The 15721-nt window shown below is 39.2% G+C and overlaps 1 protein-coding gene across 1 annotated transcript in view; it reads left to right on the top strand.

Annotated features, from left to right (window-relative positions):
- Nucleotides 1-15488, top strand: part of kcng4a (potassium voltage-gated channel, subfamily G, member 4a) — a 28888-nt gene extending 13400 nt beyond the window's left edge. The window contains exon 4 of the mRNA XM_088417662.1: nucleotides 13341-15488. Coding sequence (XP_088273788.1) covers nucleotides 13341-14246 — 906 coding nt within the window. The 3' untranslated portion in view covers nucleotides 14247-15488. The remainder of the gene's footprint in view (nucleotides 1-13340) is intronic.
- Nucleotides 15489-15721: the final 233 nt, after the last annotated feature.

Here is a 15721-nt window from a genome sequence, read left to right as displayed (position 1 = left end):
CAATAATTTGGGATTAAGGAGTAGCAAGAATGTGTCAAGATAAGCAGAATGCAACCAGCGCACCGAGGGAAAAGTTCAAAATAAAACCCTGATAAGGCTACTGCATTTTTGTCCATGTATTATTGGGTGTGCTTATTTTGAAGTTGGCCTAAGTAGCATGTTGGTGCCGTGATACCTTATGGTGTTGCGGCTTCCTTCACATGTTGGTTACTTCGGATGAACATAAACATATAAAATTGGAAAACAAAAATTCTAATATGCTATTTTTTAGTACCCACGTTTATGTACCCATTACCCAAGGACTCGTTTCATACCAAGTAACACAAATCCTACAGATGATCCAGGCGGATTTCTCTCTTCCACTTGACATGACTCTCCTCCTCCTTCCCTGAAAGAGAATGTGCAATGTCAATTCTAGCCTTCACAAGAACCCACACTTTTTTTCACCAAGTAACCCACGAACCGTGCACGTCCTGAACCATGGCCATTGTTGCATACAGATCACACATTAAGTCTAACAAAGTCTGGCACTTTTTGAACACGAATGAACTGTCTTTTAAAAACCATTTGAGATCGTTAGTGCGTGCTTTATTTTCAGTTTAAATATTCCATGTGTTTCCTTGAGGCGCAATGTTGAAATTTTACAGAACAAACAGGAACGCAAAACTGCTTATTTCGAGCCTTGCTAAAAATAGATTGTGAAGAAGGAATGATTTCTGTCTAGACATGTACAGGGACAAATTAACACAGGAAAGAACACTAAATAGAATTGGATTGCTATAGAGAACAAAAGGAAAACTGGAATTGAATCGGCAGCTTGGTGGGATATAGTTTAACACATTCGCCTCACAATTAGGAGGACATGGAATCATTGCATGTCCTCATGCTTACATGGATTTCTGCTTATATTCCAAAGACATGCGTTATGAAAAACCCTAGTGAATGAATGAACAAAATTGAATAGCTGTTTGTATGTTGCCTGTGTTTGGCTGTTGTTGCATGATATCGCAATGTGTACTGCATAGTATGTACTATTGCATGGCAGTGTGCACATGCGTCATCGAGCAACACTTTAGCCCATCAACATTTTATGTTGAAGAAAGTTTGATCTCAGACCTTGTGTCCTCGAGTCGAATCCCAGTTGTTCCTGATGCTGTCGTCAGTAGGGAAATGAAAAGACAATGTTAAAATGATTTGAGTACGGTGATCCCTCGCTCTATCGCGATTCATCTTTCACGGCTTCGCTGCTTCACTGATTTTTTGCAGTGTGGATATTTGTTACAGTGCATTATGCTCTGAATCCTGGCTTTACTGTTGTCTAGAAATAAAATGTTGACACTGTACTGTATTGGTTTTTCACTTGTCAATTTATTACAAAAAGCAAGAGGATCCAAAAGCTCGCTTTCATCCCTCCTGTGTCTCTCCAGTAACCGCCTGTGTGCGCACACGTTAAAAACGTGCTAGTAAGCACATTGATTGACACCTTGGTCTCCGGGAGCCGGTCACGTGACTCGTAGGCGTGCCGAGAGCAAACGCACACACTAATGTAGGCACACAGACAGCAACGGAGAAATGCGCAGCTTTGGAAATCTGACTTTTACCTAGATTTCTTTTGTCATAAATGAAATTTTCAAGTGTACTGTTACAAGGGGCTTCCCTTCAATTCGATGTCGGGCATATGCGTTTATAAAAATCTTCTTGCTCAGAAAAAGAAAGAGCGCCAACAACTACCCATAACAATGATTTTCTCTCTGAGAAAGACTCCTGGGCCTTCAGTAGAAACAGACACTAAAGCGGAGCAGCACAGCTGGGACTGTGAAATACGTGAGTGACAATGTTTCCAACCCTGTATTACGATATTAAAATTATTGTTTTAAATCAATTTTGGGCTTTAAAATATATTGTATGTTGCATTGTACAATAATAAAAAAAATAAAGCTGACTACTTCACGGATTTCACTTTGCGCGTGCTATTTTTGGAACGTAACCCCCGCTATAAACGAGGGATCACTGTAGCTTGAAAGTAGAGTAGGACTATTAAAGTGGTAACCCATTTATATGTTCACACATATCAATTTTGAGTAAAAAATAACCAAACCTAATATTTTTTTAACACATAAGTGTTAAAATTACTTAGTGTGTCACAATTGGGTTACTTTATTGAAAAAAATGAATGATTGCAATTGGTTTCTTCAAACCATTTAAGTTGAATTAACTCATCAATCAAATTTTTCTTCGCATTGTTTCTGCTCTATAAAAAGTCAGGTTGTGAAGCGTGAATGCACAAAATTAAGCTTTCAAACAACCATTAGTGCCACATGTTGATTTCCCCCTCATAATGCTCTTCATTAGACATATAAGTGAAGAGTTCCACTTTGATTTTTCAAAGACGACTAACGTGAGCAGATTGCAAGCCAAGAGAACAAAATATGATATTGAGCAACTTTTGGCAGCTTGAAGAGATGACAGGTGGACGAGATGAAAAGCCTATGGGCACTCGCCGAGACATTAACAGTTGCAATCATTTACAGTCAGAGTAACCTGACCTTTCTTTTGCTACAGACGGGATTGTTATCAAATGCAATACATCTGATGCATGTTTGTGCGTGTGGTGTCACTTTTGAAGCGTTGCATTATTACTAAGCAAATGTTTCAAAACGACCAGATTCTTCTTTAGTATGCCAAAATATTTGTGTGGATGAATATTAATATCCAGACCGCATCAAAGATCAAACATTACATAGACGTATAATGTGAATACTCAGGCGTTCCCTGCGTGTTTGAAGATGTAGACAACTCTGACCGTATCAGTGTGCAGCAGATTTCATGCCTGTTATAGCCTATCTGGTTGTGAGCTGTATTCTTTCCATCCGTTGTTGCATGGCTGCCAAGTAGGATTATGGGAGAGAACAGCAAAGTATGAGGTGTTTATCTTGTCTGTGCCAAAATAGGATTGGACAGCTAACACAGTACAGACGAACGACACAATACAGTTGAGATTCTTAGATCTTCGTCACAGATGAGATCAGGTGATTAGTTGTTTATTGACTGTTTTGGGTTATTTTTTGAACTCCATATGACCCTGACAGACTTTGTCAAGCAAACTAACTTTTTGTATATACCTCTTTCATATACCGTAATACAGTATGTATTTCATACTCTGTAAATTACAAGTAACACCAAACCACATGGAGAAGCTGTTGGAAGTGTTCAATAAAATTGGATTTGTACATATGAATGTTAGGTGGGGAAACTCTGGTCTCTCAAATGGAACATCAGAGCTCCGTTAGAATTGCTTGCTCAAAGATGTCAAGGAGACAAACGAGCAGAGTCACAACTTTAGATAAAACACACTGATCAACAACAACACTTTCCTCCCCCTCAGTTGTTGCTCTTTTAGGCTCTCAGAGTATTCTGAAGACAATTGGCAAACATAGCATAATTTTCTGCAAGGACGTTGCAAGTCTACTGGTTGCCAAATAAATAACAATAATTACGTTTATTTAATAATATTTCAAGCTAATATTGACTATTGACTTGTGTGGATCATAATGTTGACTCGTTCAAATTTCAAGGAAACTTAAAAAAAAATAACTCTAACCACAACCGAATACAACAATTTCCAATTTCTGGTCTTCTGTGGAGAAAGATGTGATGCATATGCAGTACCTGTATATTAAGTCAGACTTACTGTTGAAGCTTACAAAACATTGAGTAAATCTTTCAGGAATCGGACTTGTTTTTTTCCATATTGTCACCAACAGACTATAATTTTAAAAAAGTTTATTAGTTGAGTTAATGGAAATGCATTAACATGAGGACGTTGTAGATATTTAACTCGAGTGTGATATATTCTCACTTGAAAGGTTTTGTGTGAATTAAACTATTGTGCAACTGCGCTTTGAAAGGGAAGAGGTGGACAGCAAAAAATTAGGGTTGGGCGATACAACCAAATGAAAAAAATAATTGTCATCAGTCATTCCGGAAAATAACAATTTTAAATGATTTAAAAATATATTCATTTTTATTGTCAACCTTTATGTACATGCTTTTGCATAATGTGCTTACATATCACAATTAACACATTCAATTCCAAAGAGGTATTTTCACCTCTTTCATGAGTCTAGGTATTCCATCTTATTTATTTATCTATTTATTTATTTATTCATTTATAAGTTTCTTTTCAAGTGTGAGTTAAGGAGAGTTGGAAAATGGCTGGCACTGAATGACCTACATAACTATTTGAAACACGTCTTGCAAGCTTTTAAGCATTTCGGCACTTTTGCAAAAAGTTCCAAAACAAGCTAATTCTTAAGTCTTCAATTTTGGAAATGACAAAATTGCTTTGTTGCCCAGCCCTATATATGAGGAAATTCTTGTGGGGTGCGATTCACTTCCACTCAAGTTTCAACCCAAAACATGTTAAATTAATCCATCCATCCATCCATCTCTTTAAAAGTATACTAGAGTACACAGCAATACAGCATAAGTAGAAGTGTTGTTCGTTGGTGCCTAGCACAGATGATTTAGTGTTTAGCATGTGCATTCATTGATTTTTGAGCAAGTCCAGGTTTATTAACAAATGCGCTCACAAGGTCTTAAATTGATTTTGAATTAATCCTTTGCTGAAAAAATGCTGTTGGCAATAAAAGCAAAAACAAGGAGGTGCAATTTTCCCAAGTGTGAAATTAAAATCCTTATAACACTTGGCTTGCAGTGTTTTAAGTAGAAAAGCAGCTTTGTACGCAGATGGGTAACCATTCTCCTGAGGACATTTTTTTTCAGATGTTTTCCTTGACGTTGTGTAGCGACACAGTGGCTGAGTGTGCACATCCACCTTACACTACCGAGGTTAGGGTTCGAGATCTGGCTTGTGCTTAGGTTCGTGGGATTTTAGGGTTACTTAAATTTTCTAAATTGTTCCTAGGTGTGAGAGTGATGAGTGGATGTTTTGTATATGGAGTATGCCTCACCATCAGCAACCCTAAAAAGCTTTAGACAGACAATGGATGGATGTAATACACATAGACACACACCTTCCACTGCATACAGTTTGTTGTGCGTACTTGCAGCTATCAGGTTACGGGAGGGCAGACTGCTGGTGACGGATTGAGATGTCACATAATACAAGCCCTTTAATAACCCATGACGCATGGAAACACTATTTCTTCTTTCTTTTTGTCATTGCTGTCGTTTCCTCGTCATTTGACTGACTTTGACCAAAGTGCAAGGTGCATATTGCAGCCTACTGCAGCAGGTTCAGTGAAGTATGATCAAGGTCCACAAGCGAGGTAAAACTGATTGATGAGCCAAATATTTTGTTCCCATTTCTGCCCCCAACCTTTGAACACAGTGGGATTACAGGTCTAGGATTTATCTTTTCTTTTTTCTTTTTTTGATGGATGGGTTGAAATGGGTTGGACCTGTAATGAGGAGAGAGATAATAAACAATGCTGTGCAGTAATTGGTAAAACCAAATGTCTACAGTATTTTATATTATCATGTTGTGGTCATACAGTATATTAACGGTTAGGACAAAACTATCTTGGGCTTTAACCTTGAACCCTAAAAGACTTTTGCATGCATTTTAAGCATGCTATTTATAAAATGCCATCCATCTATTCTCTGTACCGCTTATCCTCTTGAGGGTTGCAGGTGAGGCGGAGGCTATCCTATCTGACTGCGCTAGAGACAGGGTCCACCGTTGCCTGCCTAGTCACCATGTAATTGCAGGCTTTATTTAAACTTATACAACCTTGCACTCATATTCACAAACAAATTAGAGTCTTAAATAAACCTATAAAATATGTTATTGGAATGCCGGAGTACTGAATGAAAACTCACGCGAGGATGGGAAGAACATGCACACAGGGAGCTCAGAGCACAGATTTGAACCTTCAGCCTTAGAAGTACGCATGTGTACAACCACAAGGTTACCGTGCAATCTTTTTATATATATATATATATATATATATATATATATATATATATATATATATATATATATATATATATAAATATATAGGTTTTTTTTTTACTTTTCTTTCAATATCCACCCATGCTCGATGCCGCAAGCCACACAGGAAATGTATTGACAACCAACCACTACATCCTAACAAGGGTGGTAGGAATCTCCAGTGTTTTACCCTCCCCTCTTACTTACACTGGTTAGGTTCACTGATTAACAGCTGCTGTTTTCCAGTCAGTCTCTCCGCTGTGCGTATGATACGCTGCAATCTGCTCTTTGCCAGGGTAGATGCCGAGGCAGACGACACAATAATTGATTAATGGGGAAGGTTTTCAATGGTGTTTCTACTGTACTTGTGCCAATAGTTAGATCTGGCTCCAGTAGGTGCACAGCGAGTAAATTGTCAAGTGCGTCTGTTGCATGTCAGACTGAAACTGTGTACTATGATGCCCACCATGGCACAGAGAGCTCTGCCACATTCCCAAAAGGTAAAACAACCCTTGCACAGGTACAAGAATCAAAAGTACCCGCAGAAAATCCATGCGCAGATAGGGAAGATTATGCAAACTCCCCACAGAAAGGTCAGACCTAAGATTTGAACCCCAACCTTTGATGCTGATGCGGAACGTGCTTGCCATGTTTCAAATTAAGGTCACTCGGCATTAGCAGATGTTTGTCCTCCTCTGAGTACCTTTTTACATAATGGCTAATATTATTACATCTAGATCTTTTATTAATGATGTGGCTGCAACATATGCGGGAGTCGTCAAACATGGCACTCAATCTAGAACTTTCTTTGATCTATAAGTGTAAAAAGACATCAATTAATTAAAACATTAGAAGCTTCTAGTATGACAAGAAAAAAAGACATTTATTCTTTGAAACACTTGTTTGCACATGATGGTCTCATTGATGAGGTTGCCGCTTTTAACACCAATTGTGAAGTAATGGTCCTCAATTTAGGTGGATGGCAGCAAACAAAAATGTTTACAAAAGCCAATGCAAAAACAGAACAAGACAGCCAGCAGCTGTCATATTGTGCTTTACTGTGTGTGCATGTTCTCTGACTCAAAACCCAGCACAAATTAGATATCTTCCAGTGTCTTGATTTATTTCTATTGGGCCACGGCATCGTCGAAAGACAGATGTTTATGACAGCAATATAGTGCATTTATTCACTTCTAGCTCCGTGCCCATCTGCGCTACTATTAGTTCCCACAACCACATCAAAGTAAAGCACTGAAAATGATCATATTTTACCAACTGCCAGGTGTTTCATCCAATTACATGTGAAGTACAGCAAACAGAAACAGCTGCCACAGTCCCCTATTGCCATTGAAATTATCCCTGGCTTTTTCAATGACCATGCTATCTGCATTACCTCTAGTTTTTAAGATGTATTCGCGTTTGCCAGAAATATTCTTAAAATTACTGGTCTTCGCCGTCTCGTGCAGCTAGTTACACCTGTATCATACCAAAAATAGGCCCAAGGGATTATTGTGTTTCTCAGAGAACAAGTCTATATCTCTTATGAATTGGGATAATCCTTCTGAATTTCTTCGAGTACAGGTCTACCTCTCTCCTAATTTGACCTGCGCTTTTCTCCAAAGAGACTTTTAAGTTTGAACTGTATTGCAATTATGGTGTTGGTTTCTTCAAGCTTCCCAGATCACCTTTGCAGCTTCTCATGTTCATCCGACACTCCTGTAGCTCTCTGTTGGTGAATGACGCCTTGAGTGTTGACGACAGCTGCTCAGATCGTTTCCACTAATTAATGTTAATCATGAGAGAAATTAAACGAGGCTACTTACGTGCATCTGTTGCACAACTGTCTGTGGGAGTATCAAGTTTATTACTGTCGTTCTGCAAATCCTCCTGTCCTATCAAATTGGCTTTGCATCAAAACTCTTTGGAGGAAAAATGATATATAACTTAAGTATACCTTATAGTATGCACAAGTATAAAAATATAAAGTATACTCTGACCTATATATTTGTAGTGTACCAGAAAGTATAATCATTTAGTACTTGTTCATACCAAATTGGGAAAAAAAATGTAAGCTATAAATTACAGAGAAATGGATTGAATTATTTCCTTTATTACCATTTTGAAAATCAAATATTTGAAAATAGGCTATATCATGTAATCGAGATTTTTCAAATGTGGCAGAATGCTGAATGTGGTCTACTAAACTACTTAATAGTGTGCAATAAAAGGGGTAGTCCACTTATTCAGCCATTTTAGCAGTAAAAAGTTAATATTTTGTCTGTAAGTAACTTTTAGTACCAGCCACATTTAGAACCTCCTTTAGCTTAACACTTGAAAATATATGAAAAAAAAGTTAAAGCCTGGGATTTGATAAGTTAATTTGATAACTGATGTACATCATTTTTCATGTAGAATTGATTCTTTTTCAAAAACACTTTTTTTTTCACTGTTTAAGCTTCCTTTTCGCGGTCATGGTCATGACCAACAGATAGCCATTAGTCATTACCTCCTAGCCTTGAGCACAACTGATGTCATAGTTAGTTGACAAGTGAAAACATGTGTTTTTAAATGTATCAATTGCTTATCCATCCATTATGACTGCTTTTTAAACAAACTGCTATTTTTAAACAAAATATATAACACAGCCTTTGTTAAAATAACAAACAATTACCATGCTGTATTAAAAAAAAATGTAAGTAAAATTGAAACAAACCTTTAGTGAGCAACACAGGTTTAGGTCACCAATAAACATATAAATGACTTCTTTCTGATTGAAGACATTCAATTTTAACTGAAATATGGGCAGTTAATTAGTATGAAATAATATTTTTAAAAATGGTCTTTCAACTATTATGTGTATCAATTAATAGCACCATGTGAATTCTGTCATTATGTGTTCACTATTTTCCCACATACGCACGCACATATTTAGACAGAAACATTCTTCCTGTCACTAGAGCTCTCGCTCGCTTCCGCAATACGGCAAGCGGAAGAGATCATACGACGCTGCTGCGGCTTATATACCTGTGTGACTTATAGTCTGGAAAATATGGTATTTTGTGTTTAAATTTTGAAAAAGCAGTGGGACAGAAAGTGTTAATACTGTCATATTAAGGATGGGATGAGACACATATCCCACAAGGCGAGATGTCTCATTAGTTCACGAAGGCTTCACGATGAGAGTCTTGCTAAATGCGTAATATCAAATAATGCCTAACATTAGTTTTCCAGCGTTCAAATTTTTTTCTTTTCCCTCAGCAAACTGCAAAAAAATTAAGGAGATAGTGTGCCGATATAAATATGAGAGAAGAGCCAGGTTCATTTTTCAACTGAAGTTGAGATTTTTCCTACGACTGTGCATTTATATAAAATGCATACAATTAGCTCCGGTGGATAACCTTTTTTTCTGCTGTGTTTACAAAGTGTATTTGTTATATCTGCCAATATTTTACCATCTTTTTCTTCAATGAGAAAACCTAAATATTGCCACTGTTGATGTGAAAGTATACGGTGCATCCATCAACCCATCAAGTTTCTATTCTGTATTATCCTGATCTGGACCACAGCAGGAAGGCTCTGGAACCCACTGCAACTGACTCAGAGCTAAAGTGGACTACACCCTTGGTTGTCTGTCCATCACAGAGCACATCTGCAATCCGTCCCCAAAAAACAGGTGCGAGCACATCCAGCTTTCTCCCACATTCCAAAAACATACATATTGAGTCCAGTGAAGACTCTAAAATGATGAGTCCAGGGTGTAGCCATCTCTCACCAAAAGTCAGTTACCATGAGCTCCATCACCAATTCTAGTCAGAGTTACTTTGAGCCAGTAGACTGCCAAAGGTGCGGAAAGAATCAATGTATAATGCCGCCCGTGTGTCTTCCTTTTTCGGCACAGCCTTAATTGACAATGACATTTTTTTTTAATCTGACTGAAATGAAAATTGTCAAAGCTATGTGGGTCATCTGCTGTGTTTGTGCTCAAGAAGATAAGGTCAGCCAGGAGATGTGACTGTTTGACGAGACAGAAGTAGAAATCCTGTTGCTGTGACAAATGCCCTTTCATACCCAGGGTGAGAACAGCGTGGTGAAACCCTAATGGGACTAATGTCAGCACACAAGACGGAAAGAGCAAAGAGGAGGGAAATAAATGAGAGGTAGAAAGTGCACATGAGAGACAAAACATGTGAGCTGAGGGCAGAAAGTGTCTGAAAGATTGATGCGGGAATGGCAGCCCTAAATTCCCACAGTGCTTGAAGGGCTGGATGTCAGTGTGAGGAATGCTGGCTTGTTTAAGGAGGAGGACAGGTGTAGAAGCTGATATTTAGTTAGATTTACCACATGCTGTTCTCAGATAGAAACTTCTTATAATTATATTTGTCCTTCCCTTCCATAAATGTCTACATAAAGCCTCTGGAGAAATTATGACGTGATGACATAAGGAATCCAATTTTTATTTTCTGGGCCGTAATTGTGGTCGGCAATTTTGATCATCTCGCCAGCCATTCATTTTCTATAGCCACTTATTCTCACTGGGGTCACTGGCTTGCTGGTGGCTATCCCAGCTGTCTTCAGGCAGTATATTATTTATTGCTCCTACATGGACAGAGAAAATGGATAGATAATTTTACAAATACATATTATATACATACAAGTATAATTCAAATATAAATATATTATAATTAAATGCCGTGACCGTCTGATACTATGGAGGTTGGGGGGGTTGCTTGTTGTGACTCATCCACCCATGACTTTTTGCCCTGGCATTATCCACTGAAGCAAGGTCTTGCTCGAAAGGAAATGGCCCCTCTTCAGATTGGTCCTACTGAGTTGGAGACATACAAGTTGTTAAACTTCCAAATAGTGATGTTTGCACATATGTTTGGTTTAAATCACAGGTGTCGAACTCCAGTCCTCAAGGGCCGATATCCTGCATGTTTTCGAACCCTCTCTCTCAAACACACCTGATTCAAATGTTTAGGATCGTTTTCAAGCTCCTGCAGAGCTTGCGAATAAGCTCCTCACTTGAATCAGGTGTGTTGGGGAGAGAAAACCGGAAAACATGCAGGATGCCGGCCCTCGAGGATTGGCGTTCAACACCTATGGTTTAAAGTGCATTGACAAATCCATCCATTTTTGAGTTCCTTTCCTCTTCACACAAGCAAACTTTAAATTAAATACATTTATGTATTAGTTATAGCTATTAGCTATAGCTATGTGAAAGTATGCAGTGGGTATGGTATGGTTTCATGTTTCTAAATCAGTGTAGACAATCCTTATACAGTATACAGGAAGCCCAGGCAGCAAGATAGAGGAAAAAAAATTCAACATCACCTAAATATTAGTGTACACAGATGTAGGCGGTTGCGCCTCTCACAGAGGATGCAAAATTGGTAGAAGTCACATTGTGTAAGAAGCTCAGTGGGAAAAGAAGTGATTAATGAGAGTCCTCTGACTGGGACATGTGTGTCATGCATAGAGAAACAACGAAAGGACTTGGGGGAACTGAAACCAATGAAGACTTTAAAGGAGAAAGGGTGAAGCCACATTTGGGACGACCCACCAATGACGGATGAGAGGGCAGCAGTCTGAAGATGGGGATGAAGGAGGAGCTGGAATGAATAATGAGGAGGAGGAGGAGAAAACGGACAGGAGTGTTGCAAAGGGAGGGAAGCATATTGGGGGGGAAAAACTGAGATATATGCATTGAACTGGCGCGCAAATGGAATACTGAGAAGCTTTTAGTAGAAGCTGATGAAGGCCAAATCATGGCTTTTCTTTTATCATTCCAAGCATGTAATCCAGGCTTGAACAAGCTTGAAAATTAACAACGCACACACTATGTGTGTAATCTAGATAGTGTATCTGCTTCACAGTTATCAATTCTTGCGGGATTCTGCTGATGAGTCAGCTCCTCATTGATTTCTCATAGTGGCGCAATTTCCGATGTCACTCCAAGACAATATTAGAAAGCCATTATTATAAACTTGCAGAAGCCATGATTTATTTCTGTTGTGCGAGTTGCAAAATTGTTTATTTAACATTCCATCATCTAATGGAAGTAGTCACTGACAACCAAATGTTGTTCTGTGTAGGTTTACCGCAGCGGAATTTGGGTGGTAGTTGTCCGACGTTACATCATTGCCAGTTTTAAAGCATTGGTACTGAAAATAAATACAGCTACATTTTATTAACATAGGCAGGATATGTTTAAAAATGCAAAAAGCTCGAAGGATTTAAAAAAAATAGCTTAAAATATTTTATTCAACAATACATCAAATGGAAACGATGCCCTCTAAATACAGTTGGATCAAAAAGATAATATAATATGGGTCAGAAAAATATCCGACCAAATATTTGAGGTTGTACAGAACAACCAATTTTTAGAATTGGACAAAACCACCCGGAAAAGTGGTTCAACTTGACCCTAATATTGGGTTAGGGTCAGCCTTTTTTGACCCAGTATTGGATTTTTTTTAAGCTTTTAGAGTGTATTAAAAAAACAAAAACACACAATTAAAAATGAGCCACTCAGGAAGGTATACGCCTCAAACTGCAAATGTAAAATAAATCATTTGAATGCTATGATTCTTCATGCTCAAATTAAAATGACATGCTTAATTGCTGCTTTGGTCTGGTGGCTGAATGACTATTAAGTAGTGGCTAAACTACTAGCTAATGTAGACAAGCTGTGCAAGCTCATATTTTAATGCTCTGCACTTCATATGGACACTCCTTGTTCAAACTATTCAACAGGTTTGTAGTCTTGCCGACTTATCTCACTTCCCGGCTTCATTTTGCACCACATTGCTCTGAAGATAGACCACACATGTGATGGGATGGAACTTTCTTTTCAAAATAGCTTCATCTTTGGAAGACAATGCAAAATCATGGATGGTTATTATTAGGTTCTGCTTACTGCTTCTTCTTTCGTTTACTGGCGGATTTGATCTCTTTTTAAACCTCAATTTGCAAACCAAAGTTAGAAGTAAAAGCTAGGCTGAAGTCATGCACATTTATAATACAAATGCTACTAATATTGCCGCTCGAAAGGTAATTGACAAGATTTTTTTTCTTCTCCGTAAACCGGTAATTGGGACCACTGCTCCGAAGCATTAGTGCAAAGCTCATTTCCTCATTTCGAGGTAGCGCAAGTCTGTTTTTGCCTGTTCTCACACCCAATTTCTCGAAATTTACCAATAAAGCAAGTTACTTATTGTGCCAAATTTCTCTCTATCGATCCGGTGCGGCTCTAGTAGTTTGTATTTATGCTTCATGATTTATAACAAAAAGCAATAGTAAGATCTGAGCATTGACTTTGCTTCTCTTCTTCATCTCACTCTTTCTGCTTCATGTTCCCTCACAAACCCTCTGTCCTCCTCAGGGTGAGTGCTCCTCCAAGTGCTACAACATGTTTATCATCGAGACGGTGTGTGTGGCCTGGTTCTCGCTGGAATTCATCCTGCGCTTCATTCAGGCTCGCAGCAAGCTAGACTTCCTCCGTGGGCCGCTCAACATCATCGACGCCATGGCCATCTTGCCTTACTACGTGTCGCTGGTGGTAAAAGAGGAGGACCCGAATCTGGACAGCGATCGACCGGGGGGAGGTAAAGGCTACTTGGACAAGCTGGGTCTGGTGCTGAGAATCTTGCGGGCGTTGAGGATTCTTTACGTGATGCGGCTGGCTCGCCACTCTCTCGGCCTGCAGACGCTCGGCCTGACGGTGAGGCGCAGCACTCGTGAGTTTGGCCTGCTCTTGCTTTTCCTCTGCGTGGCCGTCACCCTCTTCTCGCCTCTGGTCCACCTGGCTGAAAGTGAGCTCACGGGCCCTCACGACTTTAGCAGTATCCCCGCCTCCTACTGGTGGGCCATAATCTCCATGACAACAGTGGGCTATGGCGACATGGTGCCTCGATCCATCCCCGGGCAGGTTGTCGCTTTGAGCAGCATCCTGAGTGGGATCCTAATCATGGCCTTCCCCGCGACCTCAATCTTCCACATGTTCTCCCGCTCCTACCAAGAACTTAAGATGGAGCACGACCGTTTGTTCAAAGAGGAGTGCGCCGCCGCGGCAGCCGCCGCCGCTTCCACTCACGCCGCCGGGGAACTGCAGGAGACGGGAATGGACGGAGGAGAAGGTGGTGAGCTGAAACTAGAGGACCCGGCTGCTATCGGACTTGCGTTGCATCTGGATAAGGCTGGTATCCACTCGCTAGAGTCTCTGGCCCTGTTAGGGAAAGGAGATGGTGCGGCAGCAAATAATCACCGCCTCCCGGCAACAGCTTTCTGAATGAACATTTCTCGTTATCAATCCAAATCTTCCTATCGCCACCTTACAAGAAAAAAGCCTCCCTTTCCATGTTTATCTTAAATGCATTAAAAATAAGATTACATCTGCTGCAAAGAAAGCATTGGCACAGACTGAAAGACCCTTTCAAACCCTTTAAACCCAATGGTACAGGTTGACTTAATGAAAGCCTTTGCTGCAATATTAGTGACTTTTTTGCTTCCATCAACATGCAATATGAATCCAAAGTAGTTTTATTTTCTTCCACTGTGAAAATACCTTGTAACTTCAAGTGTAATACTTACTAGGCTCATGTGTTGATGTATCAAATGTCTCATACGCACTCCACACAGCTTTCGAAAACACACGCATATCTAATCCACCTAAAAGTGGTCTTACTTCGCTGTGAACAGAAACAGAAAAACGCAAGTGAAAATTGAAGTCAAAAGTAATGCGTTACGACAAGTAACAGACTGTAATTCAAATAATGTGCTCCTTTTGGTTCATTTCTGAGATGCCTCTTGCCATGTACTGTAATTTCATTGGGTTATTGCATGTATGTCTAACCATTTCTTGTATGTTTTCAAATGTGGTCAGGCTGGAACTAACGATTGTTTCAATAACCGATTGATCTGTTGATTATTTGGCGGATGAATTTATGAGACGGATTAAAAAACTAGTAAGCGTTAATTTCCATCCCTTTGTTAAAACACAGGACTTTATTTCAAAATAACAGGGCAATAACATAAACAAAATAAGATTCGGTCACTCGTTTGGTGTGTAATGACAAAAAAAAGCAACGTTATGATTTTTTTGAAGTAAAAGAAAATGTTGAAAACATTTTTACTTGATTCACCTCAAAGCTAATCAGTTTGCTTTCATGGAGAGTAGTATTCCATAGGACAATATTCACTGACGGAATTCTGAGAATTAACTCACAAAGACGATTAATTGATTATGAAAAAGGACTCATTTGAAAAATGATTAGTTGTTGATGAATAGATTATTTAATGCAGCTCAAAAATATTTGAGGGACATTTTGATTATGAGCGTAGAAGTGAGAGGAACATACAGTTCGATTGATGAGGCATATACGAAAAATAAGTCGGACAAAATACTTTTCTAAACGGCTAGAGCGGAAGAAACGAATGGAGGCATGATTTTGTGAGTGAGTAGTAGTGAATGAGCACTATCAAACATGAAATGTACTTTGCAATGCTCCAAATAAAAGCTTTTACAATAATCCGAGGCACATCCAATTTCTGCATTTGTTAATGTCTTGAGTGTAACAGCCAGCGATTTGCAGTCACGCTGCTGAACTTTTCTGAGAAGGCAAAGACAGATTCTCCAGACAGCCACACAGAAGAGTATTCCTCAAACAACAATCCTCATCTGTTTGTCGTCTCTTGCACAATTACATCAAAATGGATGAGTGCCATGTCGCTGTGATTCTCTTGGCTGTAGATCACTGCAATATA

This window comes from Hippichthys cyanospilos, chromosome 6, assembly GCF_059441005.1.
Source record: "Hippichthys cyanospilos isolate Australia breed blue-spotted pipefish chromosome 6, RoL_Hcya_1.0, whole genome shotgun sequence".
Lineage (NCBI taxonomy): Eukaryota > Metazoa > Chordata > Actinopteri > Syngnathiformes > Syngnathidae > Hippichthys > Hippichthys cyanospilos.
The sequence above is the reverse complement of the archived record's forward strand: the minus strand, read 5'-3'. Positions and strand labels throughout refer to the sequence as shown.